A 23,789-nucleotide genomic window follows, 5' to 3' on the forward strand; every position below is an offset into this window, starting at 1 on the left:
GCCGAACGGCAGGATACCTGTTGTCACATGATCCCACTTTCCTGACATTCAGCAACATATTAGAACAAAGTAGCCCACAGCGCTCCACTTACAACCTCCCCTTCTCCCTGCCCTCACCCCCACACACCACCCATTCAAACATACGCAGACTGAGATGAAAATTGTTAATTTACCTGCAGAAGACACCTATAGTTGTGACTGGCAGTTTCTTTAACTCCACACAGACACACGATACGTTTTCTTTGTTCACCTCCCCCTCAGGTTGAGTCCCTTCATGCAGCTACTACAAACTTTCCTTCTCCCCAGTGTCTCCTGACACCTGCCAGGGGTGTGACAAAGGGCAATTGCTTTCGGTGCTCAGAACGGCCAGCCCACTGAGGCTCACCTTCATCTTCCCCTGGGCAAAGGGAGGTCACGTCTGTTTGCTGGCGGGCTTGGCGGTGAGAGGGGACAAATGCACTCCATCAGATTGTGATCCAGGGCAGGCAGCCTGGATCTGATTCCCTTCTCCCCTTCTTCTTGCCGGAGGGAAACGCTTGTTGCTCTTCTTTCTTTCTTGGGCTTGGGAATTATTTGGGACGTGTCTTTATGTCCTGAAGTCATAGGAATAATGAGCATTTCCCTTCAAAGGTCTGTTTGTGAACAACCTGCATGTCCAGGCATGTGCTAATTTCAGCCCAGCACAGCAAGCTGCTCACCTGTTCCTGGCATCAGTGAGGAGTGTAAGCCAAGGGGAGACATAGACAGTGAGAGGCAGTGAATATCACACACTTACCACTGCTGATCATTTGCAGGTTTTAAGAACAGCTTTGCAGTTCAGATTCTGCACTAGAAAGGGTTTCCAGATCAGGTATCATAAGGTTTCTTCTGAGTCCATCACTTCTGAAAAACTAGGGATGTGGACATGTTCATCATGAGCTGCACTAGAAAGAAGGCACCTTGCTCATGTCCAGACCTCATACATATGCTCTTAATAGGATGTGCTTTAGGCTGCAGTCAGTGGAGAGTGCCCCAGAAGGGAAGGCTCCCCTCCAGTCACGGGAGCTAAATGAAGCAGCACATCACGGAAGGAGCCAAAAGTAACAGCAGCCGCAACAGCTACTGCTTAAGGAATACCTGCTCTATGTCATGTATTCTGCCACGTGTTTTACATACATTATCTCATTTAGTTCTTAAAACCGTGCTGGGAGATGGGAATTTTTGTTTGCATTCTCCAATATTCAGAGAACTTATGTAAAGCTAAGTTAGTCATCCCTAAGCCACTCTCTTCTTACAGACCCTCAAGTCCTCTGTGCACAGTTGATTTGCCAGGATGGACACCTGTCTGAGCCAGCCAGTCCCTAGGACACCTCCCTGTCCCTGGCTACAACTGTTTGTGGATGGGCATGTGAAACAAACAATAATGCGAAATATATTAGTGGTTTTTATGTGCCAGGCATATTATACTTCAACTCATCTTATTCTTACAACAATTCTATCATATACACCTCGCCCGTGTGAGGGACATTGTGAACAAAGAATCACTGCCTTTCAGGTGTAGGACACTCAAAAATGGCTCCTGGACTTTGAGTCTGGGAGAAATAGGAAGAGTCTGAGTCAGCTTGCAGACCTCCAGGAGAACGTGCAGGAGGCAGAGCGGGAAGTGAGGATGGAGGCCAAGAGCTATGGGTTTTTTAATTGGAAAACAAAATTGATATCCTTTTAGTTCTTTGAGCGATGAGAAATAAACACTAAAAACTTGGCTTTGATTTGTAGATTAATCATGGCCCCCAGACTGGTGTTTCATGAAGAACCAGAGAGGGAGGCCCTATGAGGACAAATACAGCTCTTCCGCCCTGTAGACACAGGTGACGAGTGAAGGGCACTGAATGGGCTGTTGTGCCTTCCTGCCAGCTGGTGTGCGGAGGGCAGGTCTACTCAACGTCATCCTTGCTTCATTTTAGTTATCTGACTCTCCCTGGATGTGTTACATTGTTGTCTTAGAGAATAAAAGACAAACTTCTTCCAGATAACAGTCTTCCTAGAGAAAGTATGGCAGGACCTGTGGTCTGCAGTCAACTAGGACTGGCCTTTAATTCTAAACGGACACTGGTTTGTTCCAGTTATATTATCTGCCGTCAAGAAAATGGGCTGACAGGTGTCCATCAATAGATGCCTGGTTAATCGAGAGCAGCGGACCCAGTGAAATACTATGCAGCCATAAAGAGAGTGAGGCTCTTGCGTAGTTCAGTGGAAAGGTCATCAGGCTATTTTGTTGTCTGAAGGAAGCAAGGTGTAAGATGGTTTAAATAATACATGACCTTTGGGCTGGAGAGGGAAGAACATATTCACATATAATTATTTGTATGTGCTTTTTGTATTATATGTATAAAGAAACACTGAAAAGATATCCAAGAAATTATAAAGGAGTTTACCATAGGACAGAGGGACGGGGGCGTGGAACCGCAGGTACAGCAAAAAGGTGGGAGTGAGACCGACAGTTTGCACCCTTTACATCGTTTTGTTTGTTAAACAATGTGACTATATTGCCTATTTTCAAAATTTTAAATTCAAAAGAAATTTGGAATGTGTATTCAAGGTAATACTAGCTTACTAGCTGCTGCTGCAAATAAATCACAAAAGGCAAAGGCTTACTACAATATATGTTTATTGCTCACTCACACAAGGTCTAAAAGGTCATGGTCATTCAGGGGCCAAGGCTTGTTTCAAAACAGGTCTCCTTCCTCCTATGTATCTCAGGGACTTCTGTGTCTGGCTGATGGAGAGGAGCTATGGGCCTGGAAGGGGACAGTCATTGCCACCCTCATTGCTTCGGCCAAAATTCAGCCACACAGCTGCCCCCAACTGCAAAGGAAGCTGGAAACACGGTGTGGCCGTGCACCCTGGAGGAGGAGGTGATGCATTTGGCAAACAGAAGAGTGTCTTTTACCAGTGGAAAAACCTAGCGAAAGGAAACTTCTAATAAATTCGTTTTATTTGTTGAGTATTTAAAATTATAGTTATTACTAGAGCATTGTTTTGAAATTGTGGCATTACATAACTGTTCCTGCAAGACAGATTTGTTGACCCCATCTGCGGGTTCACTAATCTCACCCATTTATCGAGGCCTTAGCCTTCAGTTAAAAGGAGCCATGGAAAGATGTTATTAGGGCAGATCTTGAAGGTCCACACAACAGCAGGAGTCTGTTCAGGACCTTCTATTTTATTGACTTCCAGTAAGATTGAAGGCCGCTGTTCTGTTTATGAATACCAGGAAGTAAGATAAACAGCATCATATGCTTTCAAATGCCTGAAAGTTGGTCACCAGTAATCAAATGCCTGAAATCTGTACATCCTGGGGTGTCCAGGATGGAGGTCATATTCAGTTACCAGTGTAAGGAAATTCAGAATAGACAAATAAGATTGCTAGGTGTCTCCAATAGAAAACTGCATTGTTTAGAGGCACTTTTCCAGGGTTTATCTGATTCTAGCCTTGCATTGCCTTTAAGCTATTTCACAGTTGATGGCAGAGCAAATCATACCTCTCTGTGGACATGCAGATGAATTCTGTCTGGTGGAGGGATGCCCTCCTCTTCGTGGAAAAGCCACTTAGCATTCATTTGAAAATTCATTTCTGTATTCCTGATCTTTAAACATATCTGTTCTTTGGATTCTCCTTTGAATTGGTTGTAACATTATAATTTTATTCTCTTTTGAAATGTATCCTTTCACGCTAGAAATTGTTGTGAACTGAGGATTTGTGCTTCTGGCTCTTGTCAAGCTTTGTTTTTTTTTCTTCTTTCAAGGGGGCGGGGCTTATTTATTTGTTTTGTTTTCTCTTTATGTTAATGCCTATCATCTTTGCCAGGAAAGCTGTTATGTAGTGCAGCCTAAAAGTCAGGCAGTGCTGTAACTCAATGAAAAAATGTTTAACAAAAAAAAAAAAAATCTGGTAGTGAAACAATTTTACTATCTTCCTCTTGCACCCCCACCCCAACTGTTAGGACGTTATGCTGGCATAATATCATCAGAAAGCCTATTCTGCTGACATTTCAAGCTCCCAGAGAAAATGCTGTGAATCTTCTGAGAAAGCCTTATTTGCAAGATTTGTTCAACAAAGAGGTTGGATAAGCATCTTGGATTAAACCTTCAAAGCAGCAGGCCCTTGGTTACTTTTCCTGATTAACCTGGAAACACTTTGAAACTCTCTTTCTTATCATAATATATTTTTTGAAACCATCAGTTTTCATAATAAGAAACACTTTTGTAAACACCCGTCTTTATGCATCCTTTTAATTAGCAAAACCTTTATTTCCCACAAAGATTTCCATACTTAAACTTTATCTGCAAAGAATATTTAGTGTGAAGTATTAAAGAATTAGACGGCTAATGGAATATACATTTTTCCTACTGATAACATATTAAAATCTCTTAGTCTATTCATTAATTTCTAGCTCCAGGAAGCTCAACCCCAAATATGTGACTCAACTTTCATAACTCAGTGGAAACTACCTGCCTGCATTCTACCTTCCTCCAGTCTTGACCTTAGTTCCTGATTTATATTTTACCTGTTCCTGATTTTACTTATTTATGTTTATTTTCGTATATTTTATTGCATACATTTTATACTTTTTTAGAGAATAGGCAAGATATAGAGAAAGAAATTGATACATGTAGATTACATGTGCCTCTGTGTTTCATCTTATAAGAGAAGTTCTCAGGAAAACTGATTTGCCTTGGCACTGTTTCCTGGTGTGTTTCATTCATAGACCGAGAAGTCCTAAGGAATTTCACTTAACCTGCTCATACGCTATGTAACTATGAAACACACTTCAGGAATGGATAAACAAAGTCAAACAAGACCAAATGGATATGTCTCAATTCCAGCAATGATTTACATCATGTCAGTGACATTGTATTTTCAGTTTCTAGAAGTATTTCTCAGCCACATCATTGTTTCTTAGAAACATACTGTCCGATCACCAGCATCTCAGTCTCTACAGACATTTCTTGAGATTGAAAGTGGCTGCCCTCATGCTTACGAGCTAAGAATGCAGCTTGAGTAGGTTTGTATCTCAGGGATTCGAGTTGGGTCTAAATCATGCCGAGGGACCCGGGTTCCACCAGATCCCTTTACAGAGGTGAAATCTCCATAAAGGAATTAAAGGGCTGCCTTAAAGGTGGAAAACAGAGGGGCCATTGGGCTGCCTTCCCTCTGTAATGAAGAAGGCCCACTTGACGGTGAGATATTAGAAGCACGCTGGACTTAAAGCCCCAATCCTGGGTTCAAGTCCCAGTTTTACAACTCACTGAAATGTGGTTTCCTGCACCTGGAAAATTGGGTAATAACTCCCCTTACCGTCCAGTGGTTGTGAGGACTCATTGTGAACAGGCTTCCTCCATCACCCGCTCCCTTCCTGCCTTGCACTAAGAATTGACTCATGCGTGTGTGAACCCAGGGCTTCTGAAGCCTCTTTCTTGCATGACTGGCTGCCAGTACTCAGGCAGACTCAGCAGAAGCTGCTCAGGGCTGTGGGTTACTTTGTCCCAGGAGATGCCCTAGTCCCATCCTTGGACATTGTTCATTTTTCTTTCATTGATGAATTTGTTGCCCCTTTGTGGCACACTGAGTTTTCCAAAGCTGGACATACAGTTTCTCCCATCTCATAAGCTCTCCTGCAGTGTGATACCCAAGCTTGTGGTCATTCACTCTCTCAACATGGACATCAGTGTTTCAAATTGTCCCTTTGTTTTTCATCTAGAGGTTTATGGGGATGATGGGAGGGATGTCTTTCTTTTGTAAAGTGAAGAAGGAAAACTTAAGACTTCTCCCCAGGAGTATTCTACAGCAGGTGAGTTTGAGAAAAAAATAAGAGGAAGCAAAAATCTGGACATTGATTCATTAATATTACCACATGCAGGTACCTGTTGCAGGTCTTAATGTCCCTCTGAGGAGATGTGTTCTCCGGCTTGTAGGCTGTTGCTCTTTGCAACGACTACTTTGTCGTGTGATAATTTGAAAACTAGTTTTATAAGATATTACTGAAGTTAAAAAATCAAAATGAGGCTGAGCACCGTAACAGAAAAAAAAAAATAATAAGGTAACTGATTTAACAAAGTTTCTTCATTGTATTCTTCAGAAGGCACTGTGACCTGTGAGGGGGTGGAGGATATAGAATGCAACATTCCCCAAGCTGATTTGTGTGTGAAACCTTTTTTCCCTTTTGTGGAGCCTTGATAATGAGAATAGTGTCTAGCTAAACATGCTTTTGAAAAAGCACTGACTATATTAACTCTCTCTTGGTTTGTAACAAATTACCACAAATTTACCTTTGAAAACACACACTTACCTTACAGTTTCTGTGGGTCAGGAGTCTGGGTGTACTTTGCTTCATTTTCTGCAAGGTGGCAATTAAGGTGTAATCCGGGGATGGGTCTCATCTGAATGTGTGACTGGGAAAGGGCTCATTCCAATCAGGTTGTAGCCAGAATTCATTTCCTTGTCCCTCTCAAGCCTGTACCTCCAGCCCAGCTCGTAAAAGGGTAAGCGTAACTCATGGATCATGATGCACTAAACCAGAAGGAAAAATACATTGAACAGGTGTTGAATGAGTACAGAGCAAGAGGGTTTTGTAGTGGTGGTGTTTTGTTTTTTAAGGTAAGCTTACAGCTTCTTCTACGTTTTATGATATGAACTATGGACACTAAGAGCTGAGATTTCCCTTTGACATTTTGTGTGTTTAGTGAACTGCAGAAAATGCAAACCTTTACAAGCCAGAGAACTCTGTCCTCCCTGAATGTGCTTAGAATATTTAAAGACCAATCTGTGTCTGATGTTTTTGTTCTCAAAGTTTTGGAAATAATGTTCCACTTGATTTTATTTAACTGTTTAAAAAAATTAACTGTTTCCAATTCTGTAAGACTATTTTAAATCAACTATGATTTCCGTAGTTTTGTGTTCTCTTTAGTACTCCAAACTGTGTCATTTCTGTCATCACAATACCATTATGCAGGATCCTTAAAAATGTGGTTCTTGGGAAAAGTAGTATTATTCCAAAGCTACAGTAGCTCTAAAATGAAATTAAATTCTATGCAGATTTTTGCTTTCTCTTTTATATTTCATCTTCCCCCTTCCGCCTGAGACTTAGACCTACTTTTCCTTCAAACTGTTTCTTCTTCTACAGAAAACTTCATTTATATTTTTAATCCATTCGTGATTCAGTTGTGGATTCTTCACATTAACTTTGTTCTGGCTGCTTTAGGAAGTTTCAGGTCTGGATCTGAGTGCTGGTCATCGAACTGTAGATTCTGGCCTAGGACCTTGCACCTCAACTGTCTTCTCATTCAGGGTGTCTAAAGTAGTTCTTCATGCTTTGAGTTTCCATCACCATGTGTAGCCTCTCTGAACCACCTGGATACTATAACAAGCTTTCATTTACTTTTCTTCCTATATGATAATACCTTTTAAGCTTATTCATGAGTAGAATATTTTAATGAAATTCTCAAGGATGAACTAGAGAATATATTCCTTAAATTTGGAACTATTTGAGAAAAAGGAGTTATTTAATATCTTTTATATCTAATACTTACTTGCCCTTCATGTAGTAGGTAAGTCTTAGTGAGCCTGGTCTAGGAGATTTGTCTCCTTCTACTGGCCCTGGTGCTCACTGTGTTTGCACCTTCCACTCCCTGCCCTCAGCTGATTGGATATAGGAAAACATGTGGCTTGAGAACCAGGTCAACAGGGATGAACTATTTTAAGTGAAGAAAGCTCCACTCAGAAAACTGCACATTGTATCATTTCATGTGTATGATATTATGAAAAAGGCAAAACGATAGGGACAGAAAACAGGAGAGAGGCTGCCAGAGGTTGGGTGTGGGAAGGCGACATGGGCGGTTGGCTATGAAGGGGCACAAGGGAATTTTGCAATGTGACAGAACTGTTCTCTGTCTTAATTGTGGTGGTGATTACATGACTGTATGATTTGTCACAACACTCAGGACTGTACATTAAAAGTGTGAATTTTTGTAGACACACATCATAACTTAAAAATGAGGGAAAAATGAAAGAGGTTTCTGGCTTGAGTGACAATCGGAGTGTGACATTGCTGAGGTTAATAGGAAAGATTGAGTCCCAGACAAGCCCCAAAGGAAATAAGGGCAGATTCTGCTTTGCAAACAGAGTTTGAGGCAGCATAAATGGAGTTAATATGGTCAAGATGGCAGAGGCTTTTTATCACTACTGGTATTCCACTGTATAAACCCACTAGAGCTTAGTTATCCATTTGCCAGTTGAGGGACATTTGAGTCGTTACCAGATTTGGGCTTGTATGAATAAAGTCCCTGTACGCATTCATGTTGTTGCTGAAAGATCTGAGCAGAAAAGACAGGAATCTGTGTTCCTCACATACAGATTTGACCATGTTATTCCCCTGATTAAAATTCTTCACTGGTTTCTCATTGCCTACAGCGGCCACGCTGCACCAGCCCTCGTTAGAATCACCTGGAGCGCTTTTCAAGCTTCTGGACGCTCGGCCCATCCTGAGAGAGTCTCATTTAATTGATCATTGGGTGGGGCTCAAGTGTCAGTTTTCTTAAAAGCTCTTTTATGATTTTATTATTTTTTAGGCTTAAATCTTTTAAAGAAATGGTATTATTGAGATGTAATGCACTTAGCATACAGTTGATCCATTTAAAGTGCACAATTCAATGGTTTTTGGTATATTCTATTCATTTTTTCAGTTGAAGTGAAAATATGCATATAACAGAAAATTTGCAATTTTAAAGAGTATAATTCAATGGCATTAGTTGCATTCACAATATTGTACAGCCATTACCACTAGTTCCTCATCCCCATTTGTTTTTAATAAATGCCCAGTTCTGCAGAACTAAATCCAAGTGCCTTAGCCAAGGCCCGGAGGCTTTCACAAGGAAACCTCATCCTATCTTCCCAGTCGTGGCTCCTCTCACTTCCTGCCCTGCGTTCTCCTGGATCCAGACACGCTGAGTTGTCTTTAACCTTTGAAAACGCTGTACCTCTGCATATCACTATTTCATCTCTGATATTCTTCCTCCTGAAACTGAAACTACTACTTCTGATAAAATCCTAGGTTTGCAAAGCCAGACTCAAGTATGATTTTTATGGAGTGCTTTTTCCGCCGCTGGGCCTATTTAGCTGTGATCTATGGCACCCTTTATCAGCCTCTATTAGAGCACTTAATCATGACAGTTTTCTGCGTCCCTTCTTGCCTCTCTGCCAGAACCAGAATCTCTCTCACCCCCTTTCCCTCTTGCTCATGGTGAACACTGAAATGGAGAATTTGCAAGTCCTTAGAAGAGAACCCACCTCATCCACATCCTACAATGATGTGATTTGTTAGTTGTTCTCTTGTGGTAAAACTAAATAGAGAATGTGGAACTCCATGAGAAAGAGATCCTGGATTTGAGGGGAGGCAGAAGGAGAGCTTGGATTTAGAGGAGTCTAGGAAAGATGCAGTTGTGAAGAAAGGGCCTCGAACACAAGTTGTTCCTCAGGGAAGACAGACCTGGGCTGGGGCAAAGGAAGAAGGAACTCACAAACTGAGTGTGTCTTAGGGCACAGGAGACAAACAAGTCTACTAGAATTTTTTGCATAAGATTATTCCTGTCTTCCAGAATTAGACATAATCCAATGTAAAACTTCAAATCCCAAATCAATACTTGCCAAAAAGATAGTCTAAAAAAAAAAAAAAGTGAGAGAACCCTGAACCAATGTTCCATTGTTAATTTAATTTTTACTAACAAGATACATTTGTGAAGGCATTGCCGAATGCACCACTTTTGTCCCTTGTTAGTGTAATCAGAAAGGTGTCTTGGTTCAGCAGTGCTCTGGAGGTTGAAATGTGTTCTCCTTTATGGTTTGCAGCTCTGATTAGTTCTGTTTTTCTGCCTAAGGTGCAAAAATGCAAATGTGAACTGCGATGCTGTGTAATTTCTGCTTCTTACATCATCACCTGTATGAATTTTTAAAAATTCATACAAGTATCTTTTTATTAATTTCACTAAAATTGTGGCCTGAAATGCATGAGGCAAAATACACTATTGTCCAATCTCCCATTACCACATTAACTTTTTGTCTCTCATTGCTAAAAAACAAAACAAAATGTGTATCAGTTGCAGAAAAACATGTAAAAATTAAACATATCCAATCAGAAATGAACTGCTGAAAGGAGAGAGTTACATGCTAAAAAGCACTGCAGTCTGGGATCTGCTTTAAGACAATTTAGTGAGAGAAAGAGAAGAAAAAAGTGTATAGATAAAGCAGACGTGGCAAAATGTTAATAAATTGTTGAATCTCAGTTATGAGTATGTGGGGATCCATTGTCCTCTGCTCACCACTCTTACCTACATCTGAAACTGTTGATGATAAATGGTACGGGACATGTTAGCCATCTTGGTTGTGGTGGTTTCATGTGTGTGTACATCTATCATAATTCATCAAATTGTACATCTGAAATATGAGTAGTTTACTGTACAGGAACCATACCATAATAAAGGTTTTTTAAAAAGGAAGAAGAAAATGGTACAAGGATCATAAACTTACAGATAAAATACCTTCGAACATTTGCACAAATTTAAGGACACAGCCTGAAGCGTTAGGTTCCTTAATCACAGAATTTTGTGTAATGTCAAGAAATAATAATGATATTTTGCAAATAATAGGTTTTGATTCTTTCTTCAGAGCTGTTTCATATGTGTTATTTCATCACAGAACATAGAATGACAGATTTCTGCAGTGGTTATTACGTCTTTCTGACACTGTTGAATAAGTTGCCTTTCTCATTGGTTTGAAATCTGAATATCCTGAAAGAGTTCATCTCTCTTTAAAAGCAACAATAGTCTTGCATCACCTTTAGAATTAGACTCATTGCTGGAACTACATGCATCAGGGCAATCCACACTTTCTGTTCCTCTGTGTCAGCAAGGAGAAGGGTATCGTATTCAGACCCACGTACAACATCTGATTCAATTATCTATTGTTTTCTGGAAAACCCTATCTATCTATGGATAGTTTGTGGCTTGAAACATGGATATGAAAATAGTAATTTTTTTACTCCATTGACAGTATCAATAAAGGTAGAGTATACGTTAAATTCTAGAGTGAGATATTTAACATGCCACAGGTACAAAGGAAAGACATAAACTAAGAGACAAAAGTGAACCTTTCAGATGTTGATGTGATGCTGGCTGTGTTTATGAGCCTGATGATACCAAGTGCACACGAGAACACATAGGTGTCACGCTGGGAAACCAATGATCTAGCTCTCATCTTGACTGCAGGCAAAGAATATCTCATTAAAGCCATAAATTTCATGAGTCTGTTCCTAAATTTAAAACCCGTAAGGAAAATGGCTTTCATGGTTCAGCAGTTTTAAAGCGTTGCACTTACTTGGCTTTGTAACAAGGAAATTAATAGTTTATCTAAAACAAATCGGATTATGCCATAGTTGCATGTGTTTTCACGCTGTTGCTGTTAGCACTTAACTTCTTCTCTAGATAACAAAATCACGGACTGCACATTGAATTCACCATGGGGAGATGTTTATTACTTGCTATGATTGCTCAGGATAGTCGGGGATGGGGATGAAATGTGTTCATTCATGGCTATGTAAAAATTGTTTTCTTGAGGTAATGTGAAATAGAGTAGGTTTCTAATCAACCTTCACCATTCAGAGTAAATACTATTTAGCCTACTGTCAGGAGGGGTCAGTTGCTCCAGTCCCATGCAGTGCTAGCACCCAACCAACAGGAATGTGTGCAGGCCTCAGGGATCCAAGGCACTGGGAAAAAATTGTCAAAGCAATTAATTGAACTTATTTCTTCTTTCTCAATGGACTTTGGAAAAAATCTTACATAGTGTGAGACGCATTTGCAGGAAACATTTTCCTTTTTTCGTTTTGTACATATTCAACTTAAATAGCAACTCATTGTTGCATCTGGGAAAAACAAGACAAATTATAAGGATGTAGGAGGGTACTGATACTTCAGATGCCTCCAGACATTTAAGCTTAGAGACAGTCTCAGTGATTGTTTTACAGAAAGAATATACACATACAAAACGAGCAAAAAGAATATAATCATCGTTTCCCAAAAAATACTAGAGAAGCAAAAGTAGCTAGACTCACCTCATTTCATCTGGATGATCAAAAAGTTACAAACTATTATATCTTAGAAATAGCATGTCCTATTTGCTGTGTGGAAATAAAACTCAAAGCAGTTCATAGACACTTACAGTTGGAGCAACTGGTCATACATCTTGCTTTCCCCCTCACCCAAGCTTTCTAATCCCAAAGGAAGGGGATAGAATTTATCCAGAAGATAAGTAAGACTTAAGTTTTTAAAATTGTGCTTCAATGTATTTTCAAGTGCAAGGGCCATTCAAAAAGTCATTAAAACGGAATATGTAATCATTAAAAAGCTTTAACTACATTAGATATTTTCAAATAAGGCATCACGCTATTTTTTGAATGCTGATTTTTTCCAAATTTTTCTATGTTTAATTTCTTTTTAAACTTTCATTAGCATCTTTTCTAGGTAGAGGTTACTTCCAGCTTTTAAACTGTTATAAATACTAATGCAGAATACATCCAATTTCCTAGAAAGAAAATCAAGGATTAAACACTAATTTTGTGGACCATACTACACAGCTTAGAGTAACCAATGGTTTCTGAAAAGAATAACTATTATGAAGTACAACTTCTACTTACAAGAAAAAGAGTTGCCTCCAGTTTCTGCTATTATGAATGTCATGAATGAAATTGTTTGAAGTAGTCATGTACACATCTTTTGTGAACATATATGTTCATTTCTCTTGTGTAAAAATCTATAGTGGAGTAACTGGGTCATATACACTTCCTGTGAAACTTCCAAAGTGGTGTCCCATTTTACCCGGGGCCAGTTATCTGATGGAAAAGATGACAATCCCCTTTGCTGTCAGTCTGCCTCTTTCTATCATTGCTTTTTTAATAGGTTCATGAATAAAATGGTCATCCTACAGGGTTGAAGGCTGCATATAGAAAATAATGTTAGTGTTTACTCCTGAAGGCTGATTGCCTAACTTGCCAACAGCAGCAACCCATCCTCAACCTTTTATGTAGTATCTCCATTAGTTTTCTATTGCTGCATAAAAATTACCACAAAATTAGCAGCTTATAACAACACATTTATTATTTCAGAGTTTCTGTGGGCCATGAGGCTGGACATGGCTTAGCTTGGCTTAGCTGAGTCCTTTGTCTGAATTCCAGATGCTTCATAACCTCACCAACATTTCATTATTAGAGTTTAAATTATAGCCTAGGACTATCCAGTAGAATTACAATGGAAACCACATAAGTAATTTCAAATTTCCTAGGAACCACATTTAAAAAGTGAAAATAGTTGAAGTTTCTTTTAGTAATACATTTTATTTAATCAAATCTATCCAAATATTACCATTTAATCATGTAATAAAGTTTAAGATATATTACATTCTTTTTTCATAGTAAGTCATCAAAATCTGATTATGTATTTTTTTTTTTTACAGCACTTCTCAATTCAGACTAATCATATTTCAAGTGCTTAATAGCCACATGTGGCTAGTGGCTGCTGTAATGGGACCATACAGTACATACATTTCTGTGGGTACATAGTGGTAACTCATTTTGGTTTTGCTTTGCATTTTCCTGATACCTAAATGAGGCTGAGCATGTTTTCATGTACTTACTGGCCATTTGTAGATCTTCTTTTGTATAATGTCTGTTCAAATGTCCAGCAACAGGTAGTATATTTGCACAATGGTTACACAAATTAGAGTATATTCATACAAGGAAAAAATACTCAGTAATAAAAAGGAATAAACTCCTGACTCATGAAATAAACTGGATGAATCTCATAGTATTATGTTGAGTGAAGAAAGCCAGACCCAAAATAATACATATGAAGTGATTCCACTTGCATGAAACATTAGAACAGGGAAACTAATCAAGAAAAGAAAAAGCAAATCAACAGCTATAGTAGGGGTGTGTGAATGCTTGCAGGAGTGCACAAGGGAACTTTTTGGAGTGATGGAAATGCTTTGTATCATTAGAGTGGTGATTATGTAGATATGTACATTTATCAAACTTTATTGAACTGCAAATTTAAAATGGGTGCATGTTATTGTATGTAAATTATACTCAATAAAATTGATTTAAACAGTAAAAGCAATACATGTTAGTAGTACTTGCTATGTAATTTGCAGGCCAAGTGCAAAGTAAAATTGTGGGACCCTTTATTCAAAAAGTATTAAGAATTTCAAGGCAGTGGCAGCAAAGGGAGTTTGTCTGTTATGAATCCCCAATGACAGACAACACAGGTAAGTAAGAGTAAGTCCCAAAAAAGTTCTGTTGGATGAATTTAGGAACTTGGGTATCTTAGTGCCCAGCAACTTCCTTTTCTGCTGTTTGTTCCATACTCTTGAAGAAAGAGTAGAATTCTGAATACAAATATTTTTAAATGATGTTCATAAGTATGATAGAGACAAGTACTGATTAAAAGTTGTTTTATTTTTAAATTCTTTGCAAATGTGAAGAAATATAGCTCAATAACTAACATGAAGAAAATACAATTCAGTTGAGTGGGTGGAAATTATACAGGCATCATGAAGTATAAAGAACTTTTGTCCTTCAGGTATTGTATACTGTTAGTTACAGGCTGACTTAGAGTAGCAGTGTTACTCGCGGTATGCGTCAGGAAACAAGCGAACGAGGACGTAGAGATAAAACAAGTATATATAATTGTGCAATGGTTTATCTTCTTTAGAAATCAGTTTTTAGGTTATATTCCAACTATTAATATTTCTACAGACCCTAAATATATATAATCTATGTTGCCATGTACATTTCATTAGAACTTTGCTCAAGTGCTCCTTGACATACCTAGAAACAGAGGCATTTGGACTTATTCAAGTAATGTGTTATGGACTGAATGTGACCCCTCCTGCCCCTGCCGCCAATATTCATGTGTTGAAGCTTTTGCTCCCAAATACAGTATGGCTGTATTTGGAGGAAGGAAGTACTTACATTTTAATGAGGTCATAAAGTTGGGCGGTCCTGATCCGATAGGATTAGTGTTCTTATAAGAAGAGACCACAGAGTTCACCTGCCCTCTCCTGCGTGCACTCACCAAGGAAAGACCATCTGATGGTGAACGAGGCTGCCATCTGCAAGCCAAGAATAGAGCCCTTACCAGAAACCAAAACCCGCTGAACCCTGATCTGGGACTTGCAGTCTCCAGAACTGTGAAAAAACACATTTCTGTTGTTGAAGCCAACCAGCCTGAGATATTTTGTTATGGCAGGCTGACTTAACAGAATATGTGGGCAATCTTTTAGCATTATAACAATATTTATGTGTATATACTTGTGGCATAAGTGTATAAACCCTAAACATTTGATAAATTCACATGGCAAAATTTCCCTTAAGGAAATTTACAGTGATTTACTCTATTACTCCTTGTCCTAAACCAAGGGGTATGTAAATATTTGAAAATATTTTTAAAAAAGAAAACTGACATTTTAAATGGTTAAAGGTATCAGTTAAATATAAATATTTAAAATGCCTGTCAGGTGGCTGAGTGTCCCTGTGCTTCTCATACTCAACAACTTACTTTAGAAATGAAAGTATTAAGAGATGACAACACACTCATAACTGAATAAGCAGTCTACAGAAAAGTATGGCCAAAAAGTTACTAAAAAACTGTAGAGAAGCAGTAAGATGCTTTCATACTTGTTGTTCATACTCGTTGTTCCTTGTTCAGTGTGAAAAAGATAAAGCAGGATTTTCATGTTTTGGGGGAGGTGATTTGGTAGTTAATTCTTTCACTCTTATTTCACTTAAGCCAAAGTCTTCTAATTGAGTTAAGCCTGGCTAAGACGTCAGGGAAGAGAAACAACTAAAGGAGAGGTAGAGAGTGGTAAGTAAGGTGCTAGCAAGAAGGACCGTACAATTTAGGGGAAGATAGTGGACTGAGAAACGTATGACACTAACAGGTATTTCACCGCAATTAAATGCGATATTCTAGGGTGAGACTGCTTGGGTTTGGAGTCTTGCTCTTGCTCTGCCAATTACAAGCTACATAACCTTGGTTATTGCCCCTAAGCCTCAGACTGATACTGGTAAAGCGAAAAAAGTAATCATAATGGTCTTACCTGTTAACAGGGGTGATTAGTGGTATAACCCACATGGTACCTACAAGATCATAAATGTAATAGATGTTAGTGATGATATGAATTGTGTATTATTTCTCTTCAAAAGTGATTCTACTAATGTCATTCCAATCTAAATGAATATGGATATTCTGAAATAGACTAGTATCTACTCTAAAAAGAGAAAGAAATAGGAAAAAAGTCAAAATAATCTTTGTGTTTGCTTATTGCAAAGGCCCTCTTCAGACTCCGACATACCTTTTCAGGCTTTTCTTTGGCTCGAAGTTTGCTTCAGAATTCATCGAGGGAGTTCAGTCTGTGGGATATAGCTGTTCTCCTGATGTCCATGGTTACGTTATTGGAGGCTACACATCAACGGATTTTCTATCTTGCTTACTTGCAGTTTTTCTCATTTCAGCCCACTGTGTCGCAGCTGCCAGTCTGTCCCACTGTCACACCTTTATTGTGCTCGTCAAATGCTTGTGATAAAGCCGTGGCTCCAGGGTGAGTACACAGATTCTGTCCTCACAGGGAAGAAGTGTATGCTGGCATTCTCTCAGAAGCCTTCCAGCATTCTGCTTCTCACTGTAAGAAACTCTGCTTTAAATAATCAAACAAAGACATCTGCAAACAGCAAGTAGATTTGTTGCTCCTGCTAAAGTTGGCAAATGGTAGCTTAGGAATTAGAACCAGGGCAAGTAAAATGGCTGGTCACTGAGAACTCTGATAAAGATAGGGATGGAAGGAATTTTAGATAACTCCTAAGCCAAAGAAACACAGATGGGGAACTGTTCTTGAAATGTCCAGGAGAAGTGTGTAGAGCCCAGCACACACTACGTCCTTAGTAAATATGGTGAGTTCAGAGTCATGGTATTACTTCTGCCCCAGAGAATGTTAAATTATCATTCCTTTTTAGCCTTTACCTAAAGTCCTAGAGTATTATGTGGCGCATTAAGTTGAAGAAATCAGAAAACGGTGTTTCATCTTGTGGCACTGGTTGGTTTTTCAGTGTTTTCTCATGCACACATTCCCTGTTCATTTTTGAACTATGTTGGTTTTCCTTTATACGCATAATTGGAATTCTGTTAAGGTCCCTGAAGAAGGCAGCAGAGACTTGTAAGGGGGAAAAAGACTTTCAGAGTTTTTTTTACGTCATCCACCATGTGTTAACATTTGGCTTACAGATAAGAGAAAATTCTGTCTCTATTCTCAAATTTCAGTAAAGAATTAACAAAAATTTTAAAGGCCTAATTTTTGTATGAAAGTTTAATTTGCTCTAAAAACAAATTCCAAATGCAAGCTCCTATTTCATTTTCAACAACTTTATTGAGAACATTTTGCAAATTAGATTTTACAATTTAACACTTTACAATTAGAAATTGTATCTGCTATTATGAAGTTGCAAACTTTTCAAAACACTACAGAAAATCCTTTATTTCTTTGGATTTTTCTGTTCCATGCTGAGATCCTGAGATATGTTTTTTCTTTCTGCTTCATTTTCATCTTCCTGTGAAATAAAATTTAGAAAACATTAAAATATAAACCTTAGGGCATTTTATTATCTATACTAAATACATTTAAACTCCGTTTCTCTGAAGAATTAGCTATTGTGACTCTAGTAATCCTAGGGGAAAGGCTATAAAAACAAAATGGCAAAATTATGTAACATTTAAATATTTACAATGGGTGCTGTTTTATACTACCCGTAGACTAAAAACATAAAATGATATGTTTTTAAAAGCAAGTTACTTTATCAATGACCTAAAAATTACTTTTGTAAACACCTGCCACTAAAAAGTGTCATTTTTAGGAGGTCGATCAGATATTTTTACTTATTTGATTAAAAAACCCCCAGTAAATTTAACTTCTGGACACTATATGTGCTCCATCATGGCATTTTTGTCTCATACAGCATACTTTCTTGACAGGTCTGCCAATTTTCCAGTGACTTGTACTACCGTATGTTATCTGAAGATGAGTCAGCTCTAAAATAGGAAACTCTGAAATGGGCATGTCAGGTGATAGAATGCTTACATCTTTCTACAGTTTCGATTCTAAGTGGTGGCCTTATAATTCACAGCAGGTTCCTGTGTAATATGAGTAAATAAATTGACATCATAATGTCTGCTTCCATAGGAATGAAGTGCATCTCATATTCAATAGTAAACAGCAACCTTCAAAGTATTAAAAACGAGGGTCTGGAAGAATATTTCATCTTACATTTTGTAACCCATCTCATCATGTATGTTCCTTTAACAACACCGAAGTACAAAACTGTCTTGCTTTCCTAATATTTCTGATTTATCAAGTAAGACCTTTCATCTTTTTTTTAACTGAAGTAAAAAGCACTAACTCTTATTACTGAGTTAATGATAGTATGAGTAGCAATTTCTTAAGTATCTCTAGACAACAGTAAAATCAGTATCACCAAACACATCATTCTGTATCTCTGTATCTTATAAAAACAAATTCAATTCAATTAGATAATTGTTGAGCTTTGCTTAGTAAATTGACTTTATTAAGTAAATGCAAGTCAAGGTATATATATTTGTTTTCCATGAAGAGCCATACCCTTGCCCATAAACATTAAGATAGAGAAAGCTTCCTTTATATACATTGTCTCTCTCTCTCTCTAAATTTCACCAGCACCTGTGATTTAGACTTTCTCAACACCAGGAAAGTAGAGAAATTATCAATAATATCAACCAACCTGAATCATTACAGATAATGTGGGATACAAGGGATAGGGTTCTGAATATCAATTTTGGTGATGTAATTTTAGTATTTTTCTAAACATAATAGCTACTGCATGTTGCTTAATTTTTTCCAATGTGTCTCTACTAAATAGAGATATTATGTTCAATTGACTCTTGAAAATCTGTTAGTGAACAGGTAGTTTCCACATTAAGACAAGTTTCTTGAGATTATATTTTAATTACAACCTAATAAAAAGCAAATCCTACTCCATACTTTCCACTGCCTTCTTCAGGTGAAAAACTGACAGAGAATGTCAGCAGGTAAAGATGGGAAGAAGTTTTTGTTAGACAGCACTGAATTTGTCTGTATGTTCCTCAAGGCAGGGCTTTATCTTCTTTGTCTTATATTCCTACCATCTAAAAGGGCACATTTAGTATGTAGTTGGAGTTTAATAAATGTTTCTTGAACTATGTGTAATAGTGAAACAATCCTTCCTTATCCAGTAGTCACACTTCTGGCAATCTAAATTTACTAGTAGTGTACTGAAAACAGGAATAAACAAAAATGTTTAAGCAACATGAGCCAAAATTACCATTATCAAGCTCATATTCACTAATTTTTGGAAAAGAATGGAGTTTTTATTATGTGTACAGTCTACTGAGTTCCCATGGCAGTAAGACTTACTGGTTTAACAGGCTTGGCTATCTAGTTTTCCCTGATGACCTTGAGGACTAGAAAGTATCCATAGTATTTACTTTCATACTTAACATTCTTAATAGAATGCTAGTCTTTTTGTTGTTGAATTTTTCTTAGTAATAAAGTAGTTAATAAATACGTGTCTTTTCTAACACTGCCTCCAGTTCCGAACAGGTGCAAAAGTGTTCCATGCTTTTCTTTCTTTAAGAGAAAATGTCTTAAAATATCTTGCCTTTCTATGCCTTTAAACTATTTGTGTAAGTAAGAAGATACAATCTCTCTCTTCCTTTGTAAAAGAATAGCTGTGATCTGAATACAGAAAAGGATTATGGACGGGTGGAGAAAGGACTTAATCCCAATTGCTAGAGTCCACCGCATCATAATTGCTATTAATGTAATATCATCAAAATAATAAAAAAAAAAGTAATAGATTTTAATCACTGTAAATAAAAGCATTAGAATTAGATAATTAGATATAATAAAGCTCCAGAAAGGATTTTAGAGGTTGCTTTGTTTTTACTTTTCTTTTTTGTTGTTGTTTTTACTTTTGTTTTTGAAAGTGGTAATTTGTGTTTCTAGTATTACAGGTCAATTTTTATAAGAGCTATTTATAAGCAGTTCAAGATAAATACAATTAATTAAAATAGCCCAGGCAGCAAATCAAGTATCATTCACAAATGACTGCATAATGAATGAAACTGCAAAGAAAGGAAGCTTTTTTTACCGAAGTATTTCTTCACTACTGGATATTAAAGTCAGGCAAGTATTTCTTCTGATAGATAGCAGGTTTTTGTCACTCAGCTTTGCTGAGATAAGACATCTGTTTGTTTCCCAGTGAAAGAAGACCCTTGCTACATGGATCATTTTCTTACTGACAGCCCTGACAAGTTTGACATTTGTTTCATGAAGTGTTGTGAAGCAGCCAGTAAGAAAATGTGCCCTTTGGGGTTAGTGGAGAGTAGACAGGTTTACCTCTTAATGTTTAAGCTTGTTAATTCATACTCCAGAAAACACGTGGATTATAGCACCCTTGCACCTGCTAGTTACACAAGGAATTTCAAGAATACACACCCACATAACAGTAACACTGATAATGCCAAATAGCTGAAGGTGGTTCCTTGGCCTTCCTGCTCTTTTTACACTGATGGCATTGTTGTAGTGAGGAGAATGGTAATTTTGAGGCACACATGGACCATGTAATTATGGACTGATGCTCCAGGTGGCAACATGAGACTAAAAGAGTTATTCTAACAGAGAAATAAGTAAAAGCACTGCCATTTTAATCTAAACTAAATCCCTTTTACCACTAAATAAAGTCTGCAAGATTTTGTTTAAATGCTGTTCAGCTTGCAGTATCAATCTGGAAGAGAGGGCTATTTTCCCTTATTTACAAATTTGACTGACTTCTCATAATAGCTCAAAGAATTGATGTCAATTAATAAAACCTATGTATCTTGCTTTTCCTTTCTCTTGAGGAAACCAACTCCAAACAGAGACCAATTATTTTAACAGCAGGAATTTCTACTGCTCAGGTAATCTTTGGACTCAAATTACATGTAGTCTATGAGTACAGATGTCTCAGTATTTACCCTCTAGATTGCCAAGTTTTAAATGATTTCTTTTGAAGGCAGGATTATACAAAGGAACAAACTTTCCCCATTATTTCTTTGAATCTTTTAAGGTGAGTTTATGGATACCTTTATAGTGGAGAATTCTGTCAAACACTACTGTAACCAGTGATGAAGGTTAACATTACCAGTAATATATATTAGCATTAACCCTTTGATAAGGTGCACTAAAAAGGGCATATCAATTCTGGTCTGTGGCGTCCTTCCCAATAATGCATGGACCTCAATCTAATTATGAGAAAACATCAGATAAGCACTCTATAAAATAATTGAATAGTAGTCTTCAAAAGTGTCAAGATTGTGAAAGACAGGACAAAGCTTGGACCGTCACAGACTGGAGGAGACGAAGGGGACATGATGACTAAATGCAGTGTGCAATCCTGGACCACAAAAAGGACATTAGTGGGAAAACTTGCAAAATTTGAGTATTGTTTATGTAGTAGTTAGAAGTATTGTCTTGATGTTAATTTCCTGGTTTCAGTAATTTATTTTGATTATAGAAGATAACACCACTACAGGAAGCTGGATTAAGGGCAAATGGGAACTGTCTGTACTATTTTTACAATTTATCTGTCATTTTAAAATTATTTCAAAATAGAAAGATTGAGAAAACAAAATAGAAACAACTACTTAATGAAAGTTTTCTAAAATGACAGTGTGATGTATGCCCAAAGATTTTAAGTGGAAAAAAATGGAAGGTCGCTGTAGCCTCTATACTGGAAACACACATCTAAAATAAGTTATTCGCTTGCCATTGTTCTACTTTAAATTCTTTCTTAAGTACCTCAAGTGTTCATAAAGGTGATGTTATTTTTATTCTCTTTTCTGTGCTTCCATGTATTTTCCTGCATTTCTGTGAGCATGGATTCCTTTCACAATCAGAAAACATAAGCTTTATTTCCAGATAAGCAAGTATAATGGGACCTATGTTTTCTAAGAGAATGAGGTCAGTTGTTTTTACTTAGCTTGCTGTTCACAGCATACAAAGACACATGGTGGTGCAACAGTAAAATAAAGTGAAAAGGTACAGCTAAGCACAAACTTAAAATATTTCTATTATGATATTTTCTTTAGATTTTAAATATTCCTTTAGCTAGTCAGAGAAGGAAGAGTTAATGTGATTGGATTCACATCAGCAGTCAAAATGGTATGTATGCTTTAATAATAGTCCTTTTAACATGTAGTATATACATAGCTTCAGGTGAAAAATAAGAAGACACATTTAACCTGTTCTGTTAGTTACAGAACAAGTGTAGAAAAGCAACATAAAATATACTGTTTCAATGTGTGGTTAAAAATTACTCTTTTATTCATTTAAAACATATAATAGATACAACTCTCAACAGCATTTACGATTGTGCTTTCAATACTGAAAATATGCTAGTGTTGCACAATGAGGAAAAAATTTATCTTAATAACTGGAGAAATACTGACGATAATAAAAATGTTTTAGGCAAAATGAGCATGCTGCATGTGTCAGAATAAAATTAATTAGAGTTTTTAACGTTTTACAATTCCACTATAATTCTTTAAATGGTGCATTTACTTCATAGTAATAAACACTTGGATCATTAAGTAAAGTGCAAAATGTGTGTGATGTGCTACATTTAACAACCTTTGGCCCTTTCTTCTGTACTTCTGCATGCAGTTTTCCAATGCATTGAATAAGCAATTGAAGATCACAATTAAATTTCCTGACTTTGCATATTTGAAATTCTTATTTCATTTAATACAAAAAGCAATTAATATACCATTTTACAACTGAATTCCAACTTTAGTGGGCCATGATAGATACTGAAATGAATTTACAAGAAATGCTTAATTAAATTTACTGTAAAAAGCGTAAGAGGTTTTTTTCCTTATGACAGAAGTCGCATATTTAATTAGAAAGTCTAGGGCTATATTGTAAAGTTAAAGTAACGTAGGAGGTTCTTAGTAAACCTAACCCAAACGTATATGTCATTAAACAAAATGGAGTTATTTTATAAATTCCTACCTTTTTCTCTACTTAGTGATTCAAACAAAAGCTAGTGAATCAAAGTGATTCAAACAAAACCTCCCATTATTTAGTATTATAAAACTATGTCCTTTATTTTAATAGGAAGTAAGACAGATTTCTAATTTCATGTATGAGACTCTATGAATAACTCTGTTTCATTTATTGAGCAGTCATATTTATCTCTCTAGTTTGTGATTCTGGAGCAGATCAAGTGGAAAGTCTTTAATTCCTCCTGTTACTTTTTACTTCTTTGTGGTGGCTCTTGGCAGCACAGAAATGAGTCAGTTAACAATCAGCCTGGATTTCCCATGTATGATTTGAGATCAAGAGGGAATCTCTCTGACCTGGAAAGAAAGGCCTTAAGGGTTGGTACTGCCATCTGCTAGGACATATTTATAGTAAAGGAAATAAAGATCAGTTAGTGGAAGGTGAGAATCGGGCAGAACAGGCAGGAAAAAAGAAAGAAAATGAATGATGGATGGTAAGTGTGAGTTAGGGTAAACTCTTAATCATAAACCTAATTCTATAAGCTTCTATCTTCCCACAAATATGAAAAAAGCACAACTTTTATAATGTACATTTTAGGTAT

At 37.2% G+C, this 23,789-nt stretch overlaps 1 protein-coding gene and 1 long non-coding RNA gene across 3 annotated transcripts in view; one reads left to right on the top strand and one right to left on the bottom strand.

The window, feature by feature from the left end:
* Positions 1 to 23,789, top strand: part of LOC123613557 (uncharacterized) — a 108,282-nt gene that overhangs the window by 23,523 nt on the left and 60,970 nt on the right. For both annotated transcript variants that reach the window (XR_012508191.1, XR_006720925.2), the window contains exon 2: positions 16,599 to 16,684. This is a non-coding gene — a long non-coding RNA (uncharacterized LOC123613557). The remainder of the gene's footprint in view (positions 1 to 16,598; positions 16,685 to 23,789) is intronic.
* The window catches only part of PHF14 (PHD finger protein 14), a 139,306-nt gene continuing 133,003 nt past the window's right edge, over positions 17,487 to 23,789 (bottom strand). The window contains exon 18 of the mRNA XM_045508460.2: positions 17,487 to 17,687. Coding sequence (XP_045364416.1) covers positions 17,613 to 17,687 — 75 coding nt within the window. The 3' untranslated portion in view covers positions 17,487 to 17,612. The remainder of the gene's footprint in view (positions 17,688 to 23,789) is intronic.

Source organism: Camelus bactrianus, chromosome 7 (genome assembly GCF_048773025.1).
Source record: "Camelus bactrianus isolate YW-2024 breed Bactrian camel chromosome 7, ASM4877302v1, whole genome shotgun sequence".
Lineage (NCBI taxonomy): Eukaryota > Metazoa > Chordata > Mammalia > Artiodactyla > Camelidae > Camelus > Camelus bactrianus.